At 38.9% G+C, this 22,865-nt stretch overlaps 1 protein-coding gene across 1 annotated transcript; it reads left to right on the top strand.

Moving 5' to 3' along the window:
• The first annotated feature begins 3,189 nt into the window (after window positions 1-3,189).
• Window positions 3,190-6,959, top strand: LOC149154620 (uncharacterized). Its single transcript, XM_089444176.1, has 8 exons — window positions 3,190-3,253; window positions 3,335-3,501; window positions 3,640-4,018; window positions 4,124-4,365; window positions 4,585-4,674; window positions 4,774-4,980; window positions 6,337-6,651; window positions 6,879-6,959. Exons 1-8 carry the CDS (start codon window positions 3,190-3,192, stop codon window positions 6,957-6,959), a joined length of 1,545 nt encoding a protein of 514 aa, XP_089300302.1.
• Window positions 6,960-22,865: the final 15,906 nt, after the last annotated feature.

Here is a 22,865-nt window from a genome sequence, read left to right as displayed (position 1 = left end):
GAATAATTGTGAAGTAATAAAAGGGAATGAATACAAAGCACTAGTAAGTAATGAATGTTAGGGATAATAGTTAGTTAATTATATTTTTAAGCAGTTTTTAATTTGTAATTTGTAGAATTAGAAAACATAAATGATATTTTAGTTATATTTATTTATTGAGTGTTAAATTTAAAGGAAGGAAAAGAGTGAGTTTCTAATTTATATAGATGTTAAACACATTGGTTGAAAATACACATGCTTATGCTCAATTTAAAAAGTAACAAAAAGTAACAGTATTAAAAAATTAAAAAAAAAAAAATTATGGATTGATGCTTATGGGTGTTTATTATCATCTAGTTTTGAGGTTTATCTCAAAATTAATTATGTTCTTTCTTCCCTTTTAATTAAATTGATTAATTAAGAAAATTATCATATGAACTTATTTATATATCAAGAATCTTTATAGAAAAATAGAGATAAATCTCCATGGTCCAAATTCTTGTTTTTTTTATATATATATATATATATATATATAATTCTAGGAAATAAGTGAGTGAGGTTGGTACTAGCTTACGATATACTCATTTAAGAGTTTAGAAGATTCTAAGTCATTACAACAATATTTATCAAGGCACTATAGCTAATCATGCCACTAGAAAGGATTTAAACATTGGTCAAGAAATAGCAAGCATTTTATCCAACCATCAATCCAAAAACTAAAAATAAGTTCAAATTTACTTTAAATATATATTTATATTAATCATATGTAAATTTTTTTATAATTAATAATAATAATAATTTAATTATTGTTTTTGGGGTTAATTTTTGAAATATGTTTTGTGTTTTCTGTACCTATCATTGCCTATCTATTAATATAAATTAGAATTTGCACCAATAGGTGCAAAGGGACTTGGATAAGACAAGTGGTGAATATGGAAGTAAGTAAAACCAACATTTGAGTAAAATGCTTTCAAATAAATATAATTTGCATTTCCAACTGCAACACCTAAAAAATGTCGACGAGTTGCTTAAAACTCGGACACATCTCTTTTAAAATTCTACATATGCTTGAAATCCATGAATGTGATACAAAATTCAAATATATTTATGAAAGAATGCCCATGACTTCATGTAACCACCAAAGCCATAACTCAAAAAAGTCTACCAGTTGCTTAAAACTCAGACACATCTCTTTTCACATTCTACATATGCTTGAAATCCATGAATGTGGTACAAACTTCAAATATCTTTATGAAAGAATGCCCATGACTTCATGTAACCACTAGAGTCATAACTCCATTCCTTGATCTAGATCCAACAATCTTCATCCACCAAAAATTGAATAGGTTTCAAATATGCAAAGTATGACATGCTCTTGTTTCAAAAAGACCTAAAAACTATATATAGTTGAAATATTATTAGATTCACGCACTTTCAACACAACATTTGGTAAAGTTCAAAGCTTTGCATATAAGAAAACCATATATATGTTCCATAAGTAGTTCTTGTATAGGGATGGGTTTCATATTAAAATAGTCCATATCATGTTCTTTTGGTGGAAATCTTTTAGGAAAAGGGTCTACCCTAAACATTATCCTCTGTAGCATAGGCAAAGCCATGTCTTCGAAGGAACTGGAAGTCATTGTTGTCGGAAGGAGGAGGAATAGACCCGAGCTCTTCTAAACCTGATGTGTGTTTGTTGCATCCTATATCGCCTTGTTTGATTTAGAATTCAAGTTCGATAACCTCAATTTTAGATAAAAAATAAAAAACAAAAAAAAATGGAATAAAATTCCACATTAAATTTGATATCTATATATATATATATATCAATTTTAAACCCCAGTAAATGTTAATTATCATCAACATCAGTAATATATGTAGATTGATACAATTCTAATTCTAATTCTCATTTAAACAAATAAAAACATATATTAAATATTGCACACTAACTAAAAAAACTAAAACTACTTTGCTTTTGTGTTACATTATTTCCCTAATCATTCCATTCCGTTAAAATCAACTAAAGAAAAATCTAAAAGAGAAGCTACATTATTTCCCAACCATTCTCTTTTATTTGCATCCAGTCAGCTTTTTAGTTTAAATTAAAATTAATTATATATAAAAGAGATAGGATGCGAATAAAAGGAAATTGTTGGGGAATAATGTAACTTCTCTTTTATTTTTTTCTTTACTTGATTCTAATGAAAGGGAATGGTTAGGGAAAAAATAATGTAACACAAAAGCAAAGCAGTTTTAGTTTTCTAATTAATTTTTTTAGTTAGTGTGAAATATTTAATATATGTTTTTTATTTGTTTATGCTAAACATAGCACAAAAGTGGTGAAATTCTTCATCACAAACTTCCAGATGTCCTTTAATGCTAAACATAGCACATCTCCAAGCTAAGGGTTCAACTACGACAAATTAGAAGACGACATAACTATAACTGGATGGATTGATTAAGCAATAGACATATTACTATGTAAATTAAATAAAGTAATGAATATAATATATACAAAAGTATATGAATTGATTAAGCTATAAACATGCTATGTAAATTAAGTAATGAATAGAATATATATAAAAGTAAACTTTCATATAGATTACCCAGTTTTATATTTTCATTTGAAATTTTATAAGTTTAAAATTAGAAATAGGTAGAATGTGTAAATTTTAGTGATGAAATCTATTGTCAATTTTGTAACTATAAGTATATATCCATCTCTAAATACATGTTATATAGTTGGCACATAGACATAGTAATATCAATTATTAGTTAGTATTTTTTATATAAATAAATAGTTGAAAATGATACATTGTGATGACCCCGTAAAACATGTAATTATGAAAAGTTACCATGGTTGAACATATGTATATGCGAACCATGATAGCGCATCGGTATTTGAGAGCCAATATATATACATGTGTATAGTAATGTTCATGATCGAATATGTATAAGGTTGGTCATAAAGTATTAGAGTTGTGATCAATTTTTTTTTTTATTTGGTATTTTTACCGTGGAGTTGTGACAATGTGGTATCAGAGCCAAGTTTCAAAACTGTGGCCTCTGGAGCAGTAAGATCCAGCTGCATGGAAGATTATCATATAGTACATATATGAGGAAGAATTAATTCAGCTAACTGTTTTCCTGTTTATTAATTAGGAAATAAATACAGAAACAACAATTCGCTAATAGTCAACAATAAAGATGGAGGAAATGCAGGGAGCTGACAGCATTCCTCGGGAAAATCCAGAGCTGTGGGTACAGCTTGGTGCAGAGACACGCAGTACCAATCTGGCGATATTAGAAACTGTTCAAGAACTGAGAAGGGAGATGGCACGTTTGTGAGAAGACAACGCGCGATTAACAGTGGAACAAGAAAGAATACTGAAGAGTTTGTCGGACAGACAAAATCCACCAGTAGCCAACCCCAGTGCCGATCAGCAAAGAGCAACTGGGGAGCGGAATTACCCAACTGCACCTGAAATTTCAGAGGAAAAGGAGGATCATTCTGATAATGTACTGGAACAACAAACCTCAAAACGACAGAAAATGGAATTGCAGGGGGAATTTCGGAAAATTAAACCTCCACATTTCGATGGGGAACAGGAGGAAGCAGTAGAAGCATGGTTAATTAACATGAACAAGTATTTCCAGTTGTACGATTATGACCAGAATTTGAAAGCATGGCTGGCCATCTTTCAGCTACAAGGCAAGGCAACTCTGTGGTGGGAAGAAACCAAGATTGTGAAAGGAGTGAATGAGCAGAGTATCATGTGGGAAAAATTTCAAAAATACTTCAAGGAGAGATACTTAACCGAGCGATTCTATGATGAGAAAGCATGGGAGTTCCATGATTTACGACTGGGGCAGCAGTCTATGGACGAGTTTATTAATCGCTTCACTTCCTTGCTTCGCTACGTGCCCTATATTAAAGAGGAGAAGGCCAAGGTGCAGAGATTTGTGAGCAGTCTACCTGCTTATATAAGGGAACGCATTGAGTTTGATAATCCCAGAACAATGGATGAGGCGATTCGTAAGGCACGAATCTGTTACCAGCAAAACAAACAAAAAGGAGACATTTCAAATAAAAGATGGAATGAAAGAAAGGGCAACAGAATTGCTGGTAATAATAATAAAGGGAGTCGCAATAATGGCAGCAAGGGTGCTGGTAAGGGACAGATGAGCAGAAATGTAGCAAAGAGTACCTTTCAGACTAAACCAAGTGAGAGCAGAATCAGTGAACCACCTGTCAAGTCAGACCTTGAGGGGATGACCAGACCTCCAGTCCAATGTTGGGGTTGTGGGGGACCACACTACGTCAAGAACTGCCCTCAGCGTAAAGGAGTGGACCAAATATCTCAGATCCAAGAAGCCTCGACTGTTGGAGAAGTGGCGCGCAGCATGCCAAGAATTAACGCAGCCTTGGATGACCGTCAAGCGGAATACCAGCCGACCATGGTGGAGTTTGAAGGTAAAATTTCAAATCTTTCTATAGCTGTTCTTATTGACCCAGGAGCTACTTTAAGTTATGTTAGCCCAAAAATAGTAGAACAGTGTAAGTTATCTGCTGAAAAGTTTAGGAACCCATGGCTGGTACAGCTAGCCACAGGAGCTAAGAGACGAGTCTTAGCCAAAATTAATAACTGTCCTTTCAGCATAGCAGGGCAGCCAATTACAGCAGACCTGAATGTACTTCCATTGGGGTCCTACGACATCCTGATTGGTATGGATTGGCTGGAAAAACATTGGTCGTTGGTAAACTGTAAGACCAAAACCATCTATTACAAGGATGACTTGGGGCAGCAGCAAGAGTTGCAGGGGATTAAACACCCTGTACAGATCCGACCTATCACTGCTTCTCAGCTAGCTAAATGTCTCAGAAAGAAGTGCCAAATTTACGCTATTCAAGTGGGTTATGCAAACCAGAAAGACAAAATATCTGCATTAGACAGCATTCCGGTAGTGCAGGAATTTGTGGATGTTTTTCCTGAAGAGGTACCAGGACTGCCTCCAAAAAGAGATATAGATTTTACTATAGAGTTAACACCAGGGGCAGCCCCGGTGTCACGGGCACCGTACCGGATGAGCGTACCCGAGTTGACAGAATTAAAAATGCAACTACAAGAGTTGCTGGATAAGAATTATATCCGCCCCAGCGTGTCACCGTGGGGAGCTCCAGTATTATTTGTCAAAAAGAAAGATGGAACTCTCCGTATGTGTATAGACTATCGTCAGCTGAACAAGCTCACGATTAAGAACAAATACCCCTTGCCTCGGATTGACGAACTCTTTGATCAGGTGAAGGGAGCAAAGGTTTTCTCCAAGATCGATTTGCGATCTGGTTATCATCAGATCAGAATTAAAGAAGAGGACATCGCCAAAACCGCTTTCAGAACACGCTACGGGCATTACGAGTTTGTGGTGCTGCCCTTTGGCTTGACCAATGCACCCGCCACCTTTATGTGTTTGATGAACAGCGTGTTTCACCGGTTTTTGGACAAATTCGTGCTGATATTCATTGATGATATTCTGATATATTCCCGTTCCCATGAGGAACACAAAGAGCACCTAAGGATGGTGTTGCAAACTCTTCGGGAACATCAGCTATATGCTAAGTTTAGTAAGTGTGACTTTTTCAAGGAGGAAATTCAATATTTGGGCCATGTGATTACTAAAGAAGGAATTGCAGTAGATCCTGAGAAAATAAAGACTATTATGGAATGGCCCATACCCAAGGATGTAGCTGATATCAGATCCTTTATGGGACTAGCTGGCTATTACCAAAGATTTGTGGAAGGTTTCTCAAGGATAGCCTACCCTATCACTTCTTTGCAGAAAAAAGGGAAGGTGTTTAAGTGGACAGCGGAATGTCAGCAGAGTTTTGATCGGTTGAAGCATTTACTCACCACTGCACCCATCTTGAGTATAGCTGATCCTAACAAGGATTACGTGGTGTGTACCGATGCAAGTAAAGAGGGTGTGGGAGGAGTATTAATGCAGGAAGGGAAAGTAATTGCGTATGAATCAAGAAAATTAAAAGATCATGAGCAGAAGTACTCTGCTTACGATCTAGAATTAACAGCTGTTATTCATGCGCTGAAAATGTGGCGACATTACCTCTTGGGGAGGAAATTTCTGTTGTTAACAGATCACCACAGCTTGACCAATTATTTCAGTCAACCTACCTTGAATGCAAGACAAGGTCGTTGGGCAGATTTCCTAAGTGGATTTGATTTCGAGATTAAGCACTTAAAAGGCAAAGAGAACCGGGTGGCTGATGCATTGAGTCGGAAGGTGCAGTGTTTGTGTGAACTTTCAGTCAGCAAGTGGCGAAACTCTCTGTTTGAGCAGATTAAATCAGCAGCAAATCAGGATGCTGAATACCAACAATTAAAGCAGCAGGTACAGCAATCAGTTAATGAAAAATTACAGCAAGGATATACACTGGACAGTGTTGGCATGCTGTATTTTAATAAAAAATTATATGTACCTGATTCGAGTGACCTTAAGAACCTAATTTTGGACGAGTTTCATACCAGCCACTACACTGGCCATCCAGGGTACCAGAAGATGGTCACTGCACTTAGGAAGGAATATTTCTGGCCCAGAATGAAGAAGCAAGTGATTGAGTATTTGGCAAAGTGTTTAGAGTGCCAGCAGATTAAGGCAGAACATCAGCATCCGGCCGGGCTATTACAACCTTTGCCTATTCCGGAATGGAAATGGGAAACCATTTCCATGGATTTTATAACCGGTTTGCCACGAACGAAGAAAAACAATGATTCCATCATGGTGGTGGTTGATAAGTTGAGTAAGGCGGCACATTTCATACCCGTGCAGTCCACTTATAAAGCGGTGCAAATTGCTCACCTTTTTATGCAGAATGTGTTCAGGCTGCATGGATTGCCGAAGGTAATCATTTCAGACCGGGATGTAAAGTTCACATCCACCTTTTGGAGGACGTTGTTCGCTGAGTTAGGAACAAAGCTGAACTTTAGCACAGCCTATCACCCGCAGACCGATGGTCAAATCGAGCGAGTAAATCAAGTGCTGGAAGATATGTTGAGGGCATATGTGATGCTGAAACCAAACCAATGGGAAGAATATCTACACCTGGTTGAATTCGCATATAACAATGGATATCATACCTCGACACAGTTGAGCCCCTTTGAGGTTCTGTATGGGCGAAAATGCCGCACACCCTCAAGTTGGGGTGGACCTGAGGACAAGCTGAGTTTGGGTCCGGAAATGCTTAAAGAAATGGAAGACATGGTGAAAAGGGTGCGTGCCAATTTGAAGGCTGCGCAGGATAGGCAGAAAAGTTTTGCGGACAGAAAAAGGAGATTTAAAGAATATCAGGTTGGGGACCATGTGTTTGTGAGGATCCAAACCAGAAGAAGCACATTGCAATGGAGCGGATGTGCTAAGCTGGCTCCTCGATACTTTGGACCTTTTCAGATCTTGGCTAGAGTGGGGCCGGTAGCTTACCAACTCGCCCTGCCCAGCCATATTAGAATTCACAACGTTTTCCACGTTTCTGTTCTAAAGAAATATGTATACGATCCTAAACATGTGATCAAATGGCAAGATGTTCGGGTAAGAATTAATCCCGTTGTTTGAATACGCAGATATGTTCAACAGAAAACTAACTGAAGATATTGATTGTCCGCAGGTCGAACCGGAAGGCGAGGTTCTGGTCGAACCACAGAGCATTCTCGACCGGAGAGAAGTGCGACTGCGGAAACGGGTTATTACCCAAATTAAAGTGTTGTGGCAGCACTATGGGCCTGAGGAGGCTACTTGGGAAGACGAGGAGCTTATGAGGAAAGTTTATCCGGACTTATTTAATGGGAATAGACATCGGGACGATGTCCAATCCCAGGGGGGGAGATGTGATGACCCCGTAAAACATGTAATTATGAAAAGTTACCATGGTAAGAAACTAATGTGAACTGTTAATTACTGTTGTTAAATGATATTACTTTATTTATGAAATGGAAGATATTTTTGGAAAAATGCTGGCAGCCTCCTGAGGGAGGATTCTTAAAGAAAAAGAAACAGTTATAAAACTGAAAAAGAAACTAACCCTTCAGCCAGGAAAAGTCCTGGGAGGGAAAACCCCTGGGCTGTTGGGACAGACAGGGGGAGAGAAATTGCAAGACAGAAAAAGAAAGAAAAGGAGGGTTAAGTCTGGTAAGGACCAGATAACCCTAGCACAACAGTGCATGAGTCTTGTTGAGGGCTGCAGGCCTGCAAGACAGCTCGGGGGGAGAATCCAGCGTATTGATGGATCTCATGGTTGGGAGGATAAGAGCAAGCATGTAAATTGCAGGTGAACTTCTGGAGCGTTAACTATTGTGCCTAACAGACCAGGTATGAGCTATTCACCAGAATTATATTTCTGTATTAGTATGCTGGGTGTATGGATGGAGAGTATAGTTGCACCTGAGTTCTGTTGCTAACTAGATCATATAATATTTAAACAGTTGCTAAGAGTGCTTAGAACTGGCTATTCAGACATAAACAGAGATTATCTGCTACATTCTTTGCATGTTAACTGTAAGAATCGAAGTATGATAACTGTAAAGAGGACGATGCATGATAAACTGTAAGGAACGATGCATGCTAATTGTATGAAAGCAATGCATGTTAATCGTATAGAAACTGATGCTCATTATGGTATGGAAGCCGATGCATATCTGTATAGAAACATTACAATGGTCCCGAAAGACCATAACTTTATGCAGAAGACGTGAGTGCATAGTAGAAAATGCATTAAACTATGCAACAGTGGAAGGGGTTACTAGTAAACATAACAGTATAATGATTATGGAAACAATAGAACGGCACATAGATTGGTCGTGCTCTATAACAGCCAAGAAGCATATTGAGACATTAAGTGCGGTCCATAGTATATGGTAAAGCCGTTCCAAAGTGAACCCATCGGGCTATAAACCTAGGGTTTAGTCTCATTATACACGAAACAGATAAAAGACGATTACTGTATTACCCCAGAGTGCAAACAAATAATATCATCAGCATAGTAACAGTGACATGGTGTCACAGAACCGCCGTGGTAGACAGCCGCTTAACCGCCATATGCAGTCATGCATTGACTAGCGAAATGGGCATGCCATAGACGAACCCTTGACTCTGTTAAGCAGAGGAAAGATAATAACTTTAAAACGAAAAGAACTCTGTACATTTGAAAGGCCAGTTCATATGCAAATAGATAAACAAGATAATAACTTTAATGAAACGGCACTGTGCATTTGGAAAGCAAGTTCATATGCATATAGACAAAACAAGTTATTACTGTAATTTAACCCACACGGTGATATATCCATCATACTCAAAGGAGGAAGGAAGTATATATATATTAACCGTGTGATAAGTGAAACCCCGGAGGGTACAGTAACAGTCTGTCCATAAATGTCCAGAGAGCCGAGGAACAAACCCTGGCCTCTTCATGAATCCAGATACACTTTGAAAGATCACAAATAATACCTAAACAGCAAGAGAACTGAGATAAACATATATTCCAACTTAAATCGAGTCCATCTGGTTCCGGCAAAGGAGGCCGTGAACTATAGAAGCCAAATATACAAATTCTGGGCGAGGTACCAAAAAAATACATATATCATAAGACTGTATAACCAGATTAGATGCGGGTTTCGGCATGGCAAGGCCGACCGCTAATCTCAATCAGGGTTTGGGGCCGAACAGAGGAACCCTGAGACAACAAGAAGAGTTGCCATGAGGAACCCTCAGGCCAAGGAAAAACGATACAAGTAAACCCTCAAGTAAAAACCCTCAGACATCTGAACAAATCGAAGCTCTGCATCAACTCGTGGAGGATAAATACCTGGGAGTATTTCGGATGCATGATCTATCGTTGAGCGGCAGGAGGACCGAGAGGTAAAACCCTGCAAACAACGAATGCTGGAAGTTAGTCATGAATGTAATAACCGAAAACCATAAACTCTGTGAAATCAAGACATTGAGTATATAAATGTTCATCAGCTGTAACGAAACTCTGAAATCGGCGGTCAGATTACCTGGAATGGCTGGGCAAGACCTGGCATACGATGGAGACAAAGAGTCGCTGAGCTGAACGAGCATTCGGCAAAACCAACAGGTGCAAATGAACCCGAATCATGCGGCTTGTGGTATATAAAACCCGCTAAACCCTGGAACTTTTGTGAACCCTTAGATCTGTTCAGGAAATCCTCGCCGTCCATCCAAGCGGAGGAATGGCGCGCAAACCTCAGCGTGCTCCCCGAGACTTCACATGGCCCTTGCACGGTGCTAGACACCTGGCCAAGGTAGGTGAAGGCATTTACATTTCCGTCACACCTGGCATCGGAGTTTAATCGGAACAGCAAGCCAATTGATAACCTTTGACCCTATCCGATCACCCAGGATTCGTATGGTAATAAACCAGAAAGTAAAACCTTGTGTATTAGGTTGAACATATGTATATGCGAACCATGATAGCGCATCGGTATTTGAGAGCCAATATATATACATGTGTATAGTAATGTTCATGATCGAATATGTATAAGGTTGGTCATAAAGTATTAGAGTTGTGATCAATTTTTTTTTTTATTTGGTATTTTTACCGTGGAGTTGTGACATACATGTACACATTATTGAAGACAATAAATATAGACTCATCAAGTGTGTGCATGAAAGCTATAACCTAGAGGCAATATCCCTTGAAGTCAATAAATATAGACTCATTAAATGTGTGCATAGAAACTAGAACTTAAAGACACTGCCCTTTGAACCCACCTATCAAACATAGTAGGAGGATGCCAAGGGAATTACAAAGTCCATGCAAGGGACTGGTTTAGTGCAATTAATAAATAATACTCACAGCTTTTTCAAATAGATATTTGATTTATACATTTGTCTTGAAAGATAAAAGATATCACATATTTTTCAAATAAAATCTTGATAAAAAAAAAAAATTATTTCAAAAGATTTTACTCTTAATTCAAATAGTTTAAAATTCAAATACGACCCTTAAATATCTTAATCCAGATTCTAATACAATTTCAAATATATATATTATAGTGATTCAAAAATAATACTCCACGCCAATTCAATCCACCGATAGTGATGCAAAGCATATTGGCTGGCAGACGAATCTGCTACAGTGTCGTGAAAAAAAACTTCACCATAAAAAGCCTATCCGCTTAATCAACCATAAAAGGACCCATGAAAAATCAGAGATATGGTAAGCCTATCAGCTTAATCAACAATAAAAGTACCCATGAAAAGAACAAAGATATGGTAAGATGTCTGACACATTGTTGCGGTAATACTCGTCATTGGGGCCATGGCCAAGAAGACTGCTGCTGCATCCACTGAATCCTATATTGATGCAGTTACTCGGTAATGCCCCATCTGCGTTGATTAAATCCCCACAGATGGCGGAGTCCCATCATTAACAAACGCCGTGCTTTTGCTTCGAGGCTTGCATTTTCCCAGTGCGTTTATGCCTCCTGAGGGCAGTGAGGGCAGTGCGTCTAGATATAAATTTTTTATTTTTTATTTTAAAAATATAATTTAAATAATTCAAAATTATATCAGTTCATTTCAATAAATAAATAAAAAGTAATTTTTTTTTAAAGTATGTGATGAAAAGCTTTTAAAATTTGTGAAAAACCATGAGATTCTTTGAAAACCAGCGTCTCAAAATATGACGAAGATACAACTCAACAAAGTTTCATGTATAGAAGACCATGGACTTCTCTAGCCTTAGGGATCAGATAGGCTTGCCTGCCCTAAGGCGGGAATGCCTTTGTCAAACGCGGAAAACTCCACCGCATATTTATATCGTTGGCAGTCAGTATGAACTGAGCGGAAAGCTCATTAAAAGTTAAAGGTGGACAGCAACTGTTTTGATTCATAATTGTGTTTTTTAGCACAGTAAATTTTTTTTAAAACAAAATCATTTTTCCCTTCTTTATTTTTTTTTGTTTTTCTTGCCAAAAAGTGATATCCAACCAGCATTTCAGTTATTAAAGTCATTTAAATGTTAATTTATATTATGTGTTAATTAAACAATGTCAAAAATCATTAAAAATTATTAATAACTATTTCTTACCGGAAATTCAAGTTTTTGTAAACATAGTTGGTCTATATAGTTGTACAAGAAGAAATGGAAATCTAACACTTAGAGCATGTTTTAGAGGATTTGAAGCAACTTATATTTCTTTTAGGCATCGAAGACACCCATATGAGGCCATGGAAAGACATGATCAACTAGTTGGGTTAACATAGAGAAAGTCATGGTCTATACATAAAAAGTTTCCATACAATGTACCCAAGATTTCATGTAATAGATTATGATCCTAGGGATTAGACCTAATCTTGACATTTGTGCCTAAGCCATACTAAAAAACGAAAAGGGATAGAATGAGATATAATTTATTTAACATTAATCATATCCGTCTAAAAAGTCATCTGATAAATATGTTCTTGTTTTTGAAACTTGTAACAATTATGTTCTTGAAACTTGTGTCAACCATGGTACTAGCTTTGGCTATGGAAATGAGAAGTTGCTTTGTTTCTTGGTGCTCTTAGAAAGCTTCATGTATCTTTTAATGCTTCTTCTTTCTCTTCCAATTCTTATTGTAGCTAAGTCATCATTTAGCTGAGCCTATCATCTTCCCACCATCTTCCCATGTATCCAATTGAATGATCTTCTCTCCTAATTGTACAACTTTATCTCCACTCTTGTCCTAATATAACATAACTATAGTCACAGAGCCTTAATGTTCATTAAATTGATTCTTTAGCAATGACAATAGTATTTTTGAGGTATCAAGGTTCTTTGTTATCTTTTCCTTTCTCTTCTCAAACATTTGGACATTTTCCTAAGGTGCTTGTTCTCTTTTTGAAGCTAAGCATTGATGTTTTATAGATCTTCCAAGTTTTTGTAGAAATATGGTGACAAAATTGCAACTACTCAAGAAATTTAATCTAAACCGAGAGTGTAACACCCCTCCCTTGTGTGCTAAATTATTGTAAACCTAAGCTAAGTTAAAGCTAGGTGTGATATTCTCCCTTGTGTATTAAATGATTGTAAACCTAAGTTGAGGAAAGCTAGGTGTGATACCCTCATTTGTGGGCTAAACTATTCTAAACCTAAGCTGAGGAAAGCTAGGTGATATGTAATATGAAAAGCAAATGTGTTATTAAATAAATTAATAAAATAAATCACTTGGAGGGTGGAGCACCAAGAGAGAGGAGATCTTGCCAAATCCCATTGAGGAATGGGATAGAGATGAATCTTTCATGATAAAGCTTCTAGATGTGATTCTAGATAAGCTTGGATGGATTGGATATCCATCGGATGGATGTGAGATAAAGCTCCATCGGACATAAAATCTTTGCAGGAGATAAAGGAAAGATTTTATGAAGAAAAGTCTCGTGGGAGATAAAGACGAGCTTTCCAGAAAAGACCTAGGCAAATGGAAAAATCCATAAAAGCGGGACGCCACTAATGGAACTAAATCATGAAAGACGGTATTAAATACTTAGTGCATTGATCAATTGAGGACAGTTAATCCTTGGCAAGATCTTCTGCTTGGGGGGGATCAGAGGTGATTCACGGTTGGGTGGTGGTGCCTCCCTCCAAGTGAGGTTTTAGTTGGTGTCAGACACGTGGAATGTTTTGTATGATTATTCTTTCTCTCTCTCTCTATTATAGTTCTAGTTTGTTTATGAGAAGAGTTCTTAAGTTTTTTCGCCATGAGAATGTTTGAGTGAATTAAATATGCTTATGTATTAATAGATTTAATGGTGTTTCCATCTAATCTGAAGAGATTCACTTGCATGGAATGTGTTTTATTTTAATCCTTATGTTAGTGTCAGTCTTTCCAGCCTTCCTCCAGTGATCAAACATGCTCTTACAAAGTGATTTTAAGGTGTCAAGGTCAAATTTTGTCATTTCAGTGAGTCTTCAAGTAAAATTTGATCACTAGGCATTAGGTCTAGGGTTTGATTTTACCCTTGTCAAAGTTGTCCAAATGACGTTCCATGTCACTGTTCAGCTGAGTGTACTATCATTCAGAGGGTTGTCATCATCATGTCAAGTTCCACTGGGTCATTTTACACCTTGTTCATGCTTCAGTTGCGCCTAGGCAAGGTTCATTTCCCTCTCCTAGGGTTTTGAAGCTAATTTCTCTTGGATGGTCAAATCATCGGAAAAACTTATATCCTGATGTTCATACACCTTCCCCTATCCATAATGTACCTTATTAAACACTTCCCATCACTAAAATCCCCCGAATTCATCATTTTCACACAAACCCTAGTTTATTGCTACAACCTGGCAATTTTGTAGGTTGGACCTGTATTTTTCCTTTTTGGACCCCTTCCCCTCACTCAATTTCTGAGATTCCACTTTCCCCTACTTCCTAACATCCCTCCCTACTTCCCAAAATTTCCTCAAGAATTTAGAAGCTCCCTATCCCCTTCATTTCGCTTCATTTCGACAAATCTCTTGTTCCACACATCAGGGTAGGTTTCACTCAAATGATGTTTTTGAGCAAGGAAAGATGAATTTGGAGAAACTGAGAGAGGTTTTTGTCCACAATAGGCCAAGGAAGAAAAATTTCCTTCACGTTTTACACAAGTATCATGGTTTTAAAGAAATGTCAAAAATACAATTGCCTCGGCAGAATTGATGCACCTCTGAAGTGACCTTGGGAAAATCAAATTTTCTCCTAGCTTGGTTGGCCAAATGACTTTCTTGATGAGTCAAATGATAACTAGACACAAATATATTTCCAATGAGCTATCCTAAACTCAATTTGGAGTTGAGGAAGGCATTCAAAAATTGACTGCAACAGCACTCTGCCTTGAGGCAGCCTCATTTGGCACATTTTGACCAGTCTTGGAATATTTAATTTTTGATAGAGAAAATGAACTCCAAATTGAAAAATTCTGGTTGGGTTGGAAATTAGACTCAAATACCTTTCCAACGAGCTATCCTGCACCCAATTTGGACACCGGGAAGGCCTCCAAAAGTTGCCTGGAAAAGGGCATGGTGCACAGAGGGAGCGCGGCACACTGGGAGAAAATTTGCAGTGTAAATTTACACTGGCACGGCGCACATAGAGAGCGCGGCGCACAGGGCTAAAAGGCCTGAAATTGTGCCAAATTGCCTCAAGTTGCCTGTGAAGCCCATCAAATTGCAAGGTAGGCTCTATAACATCACTTGTTCATCAAATTTTATGAGTGATATGGTGGTTATATGCCTATGATTGAATGCAACAAATTTCATAAAGTCAACCACAAGAAGACACCAAAAAAAAAACCATTGTTGCTAGGGTTGTATAATCGTGATGTTGATGCCAAGGCTCTATTTTCCCTTCCTTACCATTTTTCCTTATCCCCCATGACATTTTTCCTATTATCACTACACTAAAACACTAGCAAAACCTATTCCCTTTCCCCTCCCCCTATTGGTCAATACAAACCCCAAAAACCTACCTTATTAAAACCCCAAACCCTACCTTGTCAAAACTCCAAAAACCCTACCCTATCAAATACCCAAAACCCCCTACATATCCCTAAACAAACTTCCCTACTCCCATCACATTACTCCCCTCCTAATACTCCATTTGTTCCATTGTTCCCCTTGGTGGCAGATATCACAAAAACAACACCCAGCTTCACCATCATCAAAAGGCAGCCTAAGTACAGTTCATAAACAACAGTCCTCTTGTCCTCAAGGTATTTTATACAGCAGTCATGGCATCTGAGCATTCATCGGACTATGAGGTTATGAGCACCATGAGACTACTAGTGTGCCAGAATTCATCACCTATTAGAGAGGCAGTAGGCATTTGTTTGCAGCAGCAAAGCGAGTGTTATCTCCACCCGGGGTGGAAGGGGCCTCGCTCCCTACATCGACAACACAGGTACAGGACAAGGACAAGAAACCCATGCATGATGAAGGGCCATCAGGTGAACAGGAGGCCGATTTCATCCTCATTCAAGATGATAATGCAGATGTGGAGAGCGCCCGACTTAGGATGACTATTCAGGAGCAGAACACGGAGATCCAAGACTTGTCACTCAATGTGGAGAGGGCCAAATGGATCATCAAGTATTTGGAGTAGAGAAACAAGCAGCTTGAGGACCAGCATGAGATCATGGAGCTGCAAAACATCCGTGAAGACCAGGAGGCTGCCCAAAGAACCCTAAATGAGAAGACACCTATTCAGCAGGAGATAGAGGTTGATTGAGAGATTTGACTTGAGAGGATCCGCATACACTTAGAGAAGCTATTGGTGAAAGAAAACAATGACAGGGACATGCTTAGGAACATGAAAAACCACTATTGGGCACGGAACAAGGTTTGCAAGGCACGAATAAGGAATTTGAAGGCAAACCTAAAGAAGGCAAAAGAGGCAAAAGAGAAAAATCGGCTTCGAATCTTGGCTGAGGCTTCCCTAGCCCATCATAACACCCCATAGGGAACCTCCAGCCCAAATTTCAAAAAATTTGGGGAATTTTTGGTCACTTCACAAATTTTTGGGCAAAAAACAGGGTTTTTCTCCCTGTGGCGCGGCACTAAAATTCTAGAGCTCCAAATGAGGAATGGTTTGCATTTTTGGATTCAGCATGAAAAATCACGACTACTCGTGTCCAGACAAAAAATTTTGGCAAGGTATGAGTCTCCAAAAGGTCAAAAAACACCAAAAAATGGCCTCTCTACCACTTTTTTGACACACAGGAAGCAGTCTTGGGAGAATGAAGATTTGGAGGGGCAAATGAGCACCAAATTCAAAAATTCTAGTGGGGTTAGAAAGTAGACAAGATAGGATTTCCAACAAGCCCACTTGGGCACATTTTGGACACCTGAAAGTGCCCCAAAATAGGCCCCAAAGTAGCGCGGCGCACAGAGGAAAAATTGCCCAATTTGCTTCCGTTTCGCGAAATTTCGGTTCGTGACTTCTCCAAGTGGGCCCGCTCATCTACACTTCGGTTTTTTGGAACCAAAGGCAGAATTTAAAGTATTTTTTCTCTAGATTGGCTTCTATCCAAGTGGCGAAGGAAGGCAAACGGTCACCCAAGCCAAATGTCATGTTCGTAGCGCTGCCCCTGTAGCTGATGGTTGGCTCTCCATCTCCATTTTGCAATGATTCGAGTAACTCCCCAACCCTTGGGCGTTCTATCTCTTCCTTACACATTCTATATATTGTATGCAAGCTATTTGCAAAGGGTTGGTTGGCTTGTAACTTCTAGGAGACTGTGGGAAAGAAACTTTGTTTCTTCACTGTATATTTTTGACAGAGAATTAATGAAAGGCAGCGGCTCTGTTTCATGAGATTCTTGTGGTTATGAGTGTAGCAAATGTGTCTCTTATGTTTTCATATGTATTTCGTTATGTTTCATAATTCAATTCATGTTCGTTTCCAGTGAAATTTTCTGAGTGAGATTAGGTAGAATTCAATTTTATTGCTCTGCCTGTGGGAAAATTTCATGTTCAGTGTTTTTCTTCTATTGAAAAGGATTCATGTCACTATGCCCTTTTCACTTTCTTCAGCAATCTATTCATGCCGTGGTACCTCAAACTAAATTGTTACATTTTCCACCTACCTTGCCTCACGGAATAATCTATGCCTTTGTATTAAATTCTCTGTTCTTTGCTGAGCGTTGGTCCCATACCATCCCAGAAGCTCGGTCATTCATAAAATTTGTTTCTTGTATCCATTTTCACTTACTAGCCTAAGATCAATATTTCATTGTAAGTCATCTCAGACCATTTTTTGCTTACCTATTCACTGAGCGTGACTCGGAGAGAGCCCTCTCCTGTTCTGGTAGGGCTAGCTACCAGACTGAGCGTGGTTTGTGGTTACCCTAATTTTTGCCTTCCTTCAACCTAGGGCAGATTTAGGTGCTAACATAGTGGCGACTCCACTGGGGACCAAAATGGTTTGCTTGAAGATTGTCTTGCCCCAGTACATATCTCAAGTTCAGAGCTGATTGTTGATGGTGAACAGCGATCAGACATAAGAAGGCTGAAATCATTAACCTGGCGACTCCATTCACTGAAGAATCCAGCAATCAATCCTTCATGTTGACTCCACTACAGAGAGATCAATAGCTTTGAGATTTTCAAGATGGATCGGATTGCAAGAAGATACGCTCCCATGAGCCGAGATCACATCCCAGGTTTTCCAAATAAAATGCCCAAGGTAGATTGGTCAAAGAATTTGCCTGTGTTCAGAAATGTGGAAGGTAATGACGTTGCTCTTCATCTGGTGAAATTTCACATTCATGTGCATAGATTAAAGATCAATTTTCTTGAGGACTGTTTGATGAAAATTTTTATGGCTACCCTGGAAGATGAAGCCCGATCTTGGTATGAAAGTTTGCCGCTTGCTTGTATTTATTGTTTAAAGGATTTTCATGCCTTGTTCATTGAAAGATATCAAGAATCTTATCCATCATTAAATCTAGTTCATGACTGTTGCAAACATGCTTCTACTTTTATTGAAAGCCTTGAAAAATACTATGAGGATGATAATTTTATGGATGATGAGATCATGGAAGCCTTGTATGAGAATCCATTTCAGCAGCATGAAGAGAAACTACAGGAGTCCCATCAAGATGCTCAGGAAACGTTGCAGCAGAATCAAGATCTTTGTACGGTGAAAAATGAAGGAATTTTGCATCTTGACAGTCAACATGAATTACATGAAATAGATCAGCAGATTGAAGAGTTCCATATGGCCGAAAATGAGGAAAGAAGAAGTTTTACTTCAGATCTGGTTGAAATAAAAGATGATATGCAAGAAAATGATGTTCCAATCTCAGATAATGGGATGATAAATCAGATCAAGAGACAGATGGTGAGGAGGAAAAAGAGAGTTGCATGGTTGAGGCTGCCTCAAATGGAGAAAAAAGAGGTACAGACCTAACTGACCTTATCTCACCAGAACTAGACCTTCATGAGGAGGTAGCTCATTCCCTCTATGAACAGCGAGATGAGATCTTTGTTCAAGTAAGTGAAAAAGCTCTAAATGAATTTGTGGTAGATGATATAAATGATATTGTTGGGTTTCACAAATCATTTGAAGTTTCTTTTCTCATGATTGATGAATGTAAAGACAATCTAGCTGTCATATCATATGAAGATGATCTACAATAAATTCAGGCTACCAAAGAGCAGAACATTCAGGATTGTCTTTCAGACTCTTCCTCATATGTTTCATGTTTTGAAGTGTTCTTTGAAGAGGAAATACGCTCATCTGCTTGTTCAGAATTTTTTGAGGACCAGGAACATACTGTTACTGAAGTAGATTATGAAGAAAGATCTGAAGCAAGAGAGAAAGATATCTCGTTTTTCCAGCAGGAGGTCAATTTTCATGCTTTTCAGGATCCAATGGAAAATCTGTTGCAGTCAGCAGTGAAGGTGATTATTGCAGTATCCAGTGATGAAGGAGATCATGGTCAACTATGTTTTTGGAGGCCCAGTTACCAATATCTGTTGTTGACCAGAAGATCTGATCCAGAGAATCAATCAAGGAGGCATCTACTTGATTGGTTACATTGGAAGACACATTACACATGATTGTACATATTGCATTAGTACGCAGGTGGCTGTCATCATGATTTGAAACCCTCGAATCTTGATGGACTGCTGCCATTGAATAAGTTTTGTTAGTTCTTGTTTTAGTTAAGTCAGTCATGAGTCAGTTCCTTTTACATTGAGTCGGTTTTTTTTCAGTCATTGTAAGTAAAAATTTGAGTCAGTCCGAGTCAAGTTTTAGTCAATAAATGAGTCAAGAGTTGCGTGTCGTTTGTCAAAATGATGACTCCATAGCCCAATGGACGAAGGCACTGTCTAGCTCTTCCAGAGATCTGTTGTTCTTGGCACCTCCAAGGAGCTACCATCCCCCATTGGAGCCAATGTTAGTGTCAGTCTTTCCAACCTTCCTCCAGTGATCAAACATGCTCTTACAAAGTGATTTTAAGGTGTCAAGGTCAAATTTTGTCATTTCAGTGAGTCTTCAAGTAAAATTTGATCACTAGGCATTAGGTCTAGGGTTTGATTTTACCCTTGTCAAAGTTTCCAAATGACGTTACATGTCACCGTTCAGCTAAGTGTACCATCATTTAGAGGGTTTTCATCATCATGTCAAGTTCCACTGGGTCATTTTACACCTTTTTCATGCTTCAGTTGCGCCTAGGCAAGGTTCATTTCCCTCTCCTAGGGTTTTGAAGCTAATTTCTCTTGGATGGTCAAATCATTGGAAAAACTTGTATCCTGATGTTCATACACCTTCCCCTATCCATAATGTACCTTATTAAACACTTCCCATCACTAAAATCCCCCAAATTCATCATTTTCACACAAACCCTAGTTTCTTGCTACAACCTGGCAATTTTCTAGGTTGGACCTGTGTTTTGCCTTTTTGGACCCCTTCCCCTCACTCAATTTCTGAGATTCCACTTTCCCCTACTTCCTAACATCCCTCCCTACTTCCCAAAATTTCCTCAAGAATTTAGAAGCTCCCTATCCCCTTCATTTCGCTTCATTTCGACAAATCTCTTGTTCCACACATCGGGGTAGGTTTCACTCAAATGATGTTTCTGAGCAAAGAAAGATGAATTTGGAGAAACTGAGAGAGGTTTTTGTCCAAAACAGGCCAAGGAAGAAAAATATCCTTCACTTTTTTTCACAGGTGTCATGGTTTTAGAGAAATGTCAAAAATACAATTGCCTCGGCAGAATTGATGCACCTCTGAAGTGACCTTGGGAAAATCAAGTTTTCTCCTAGCTTGATTGGCCAAATGACTTTCTTGATGAGTCAAATGATAACTAGACACAAATATATTTCCAATGAGCTATCTTGAGCTCAATTTGGAGTTGAGGAAGGCATTCAAAAGTTGAATGCAACAGAACTTTTCCTTGAGGCAGCCTCATTTAGCACATTTTTACCATTCTTGGGAGATTTAATTTTTGACAGAGAAAATGAACTCCAAATTGAAAACTTCTAGTTGGGTTGGAAAATAGACTCAAATACCTTTCGAACGAGCTATCCTGCACCCAATTTGGACACCGGGAAGGCCTCCAAAAGTCACCTGGAAAATGGCACGGCGCACAGAGGGAGCGCGGCACACTCGGAGAAAATTTCCAGTGTAAATTTACACTAGCGCGGCGCACATAGAGAGCGCGGCGCACAGGGCTAAAAGGCCTGAAATTGTGCCAAATTGCCTCAAGTTGCCTGTGAAGCCCATCAAATTGCAAGGTAGGCTCTATAACATCACTTGTTCATCAAATTTTATGAGTGATATGGTGGTTATATGCCTATGATTGAATGCAACAAATTTCATAAAGTCAACCACAAGAAGACACCAAAAAAAAACCATTGTTGCTAGGGTTGTATAATCATGATGTTGATGCCAAGGCTCTATTTTCCCTTCCTTACCATTTTTCCTTATCCCCCATGACATTTTTCCTATTATCACTACACTAAAACACTAGCAAAACCTATTCCCTTTCCCCTCCCCTATTGGTCAATACAAACCCCAAAAACCTACCTTATTAAAACCCCAAACCCTACCTTGACAAAACTCCAAAACCCTACCCTATCAAATACCCAAAACCCCCTACATATCCCTAAACAAACTTCCCTACTCCCATCACATTACTCCCCTCCTAATACTCCATTTGTTCCATTGTTCCCCTTGGTGGCAGATATCACAGAAAAACAACACCCAGCTTCACCATCATCAAAAGGCAGCCTAAGTACAGTTCATAAATAGCAGTCCTCTTGCCCTCAAGGTATTTTATACAGTAGTCATGGCATCTGAGCATTCATTGGACTATGAGGTTATGAGCGCCATGAGACTACCAGTGTGCCAGAACTCATCACCTATTAGAGAGGCAATAGGCATTTGTTTGCAGCAGCAAAGCGAGTGTTATCTCCACCTGGGGTGGAAGGGGCCTCGCTCCCTACATCGACAACACAGGTACAGGACAAGGACAAGAAACCCATGCATGATGAAGGGCCATCAGGTGAACAGGAGGCCGATTTCATCCTCATTCAGGATGATAATGCAAATGTGGAGAGCGCCCGACTTAGGATGACTATTCAGGAGCAGAACATGGAGATCCAAGACTTGTCACTCAATGTGGAGAGGGCCAAATGGATCATCAAGTATTTGGAGTAGAGAAACAAGCAGCTTGAGGACCAGCATGAGATCATGGAGCTGCAAAACATCTGTGAAGACCAGCAGGCTGCCCAAAGAAGCCTAAATGAGAAGACACCTATTCAGTAGGAGATAGAGGTTGATTGAGAGATTTGGCTCGAGAGGATCCACATCCACTTAGAGAAGTTGTTGGTGAAAGCAAACAAGGACAGGGACATGCTCAGGAACATGAAAAACCACTATTGGGCACGGAACAAGGTTTGCAAGGCACGAATAAGGAATTTGAAGGCAAACCTAAAGAAGGAAAAAGGGGCAAAAGAGCAAGATCGGCATCGAATCTTGGCTGAGGCTTCCTTGGCCCATCATAACACCCCATAGGGAACCTCCAGCCCAAATTTCAAAAAATTTAGGGAATTTTTGGTCACTTCACAAATTTTTGGGCAAAAAACAGGGTTTTTCTCCCTGTGGCGCGGCGCTATAATTATAGAGCTCCAAATGAGGAATGGTTTGCATTTTTGGATTCAACATGGAAAATCACGACTACTGGTGTCCGAACAAGAAATTTTGGCAAGGTATGAGTCTCCAAAAGGTCAAAAAACACCCAAAAATGGCCTCTCTGCCACTTTTTTGACACACAGGAAGCAGTCTTGGGAGAATGAAGATTTGGAGGTGCAAATGAGTACCAAATTCAAA

Source organism: Pinus tabuliformis, chromosome 9, assembly GCF_031772625.1.
Source record: "Pinus tabuliformis cultivar Carrire ecotype Pingquan chromosome 9, CPIR1, whole genome shotgun sequence".
In the NCBI taxonomy this organism is placed as follows: domain Eukaryota; kingdom Viridiplantae; phylum Streptophyta; class Pinopsida; order Pinales; family Pinaceae; genus Pinus; species Pinus tabuliformis.
The sequence above is the reverse complement of the archived record's forward strand: the minus strand, read 5'-3'. Positions and strand labels throughout refer to the sequence as shown.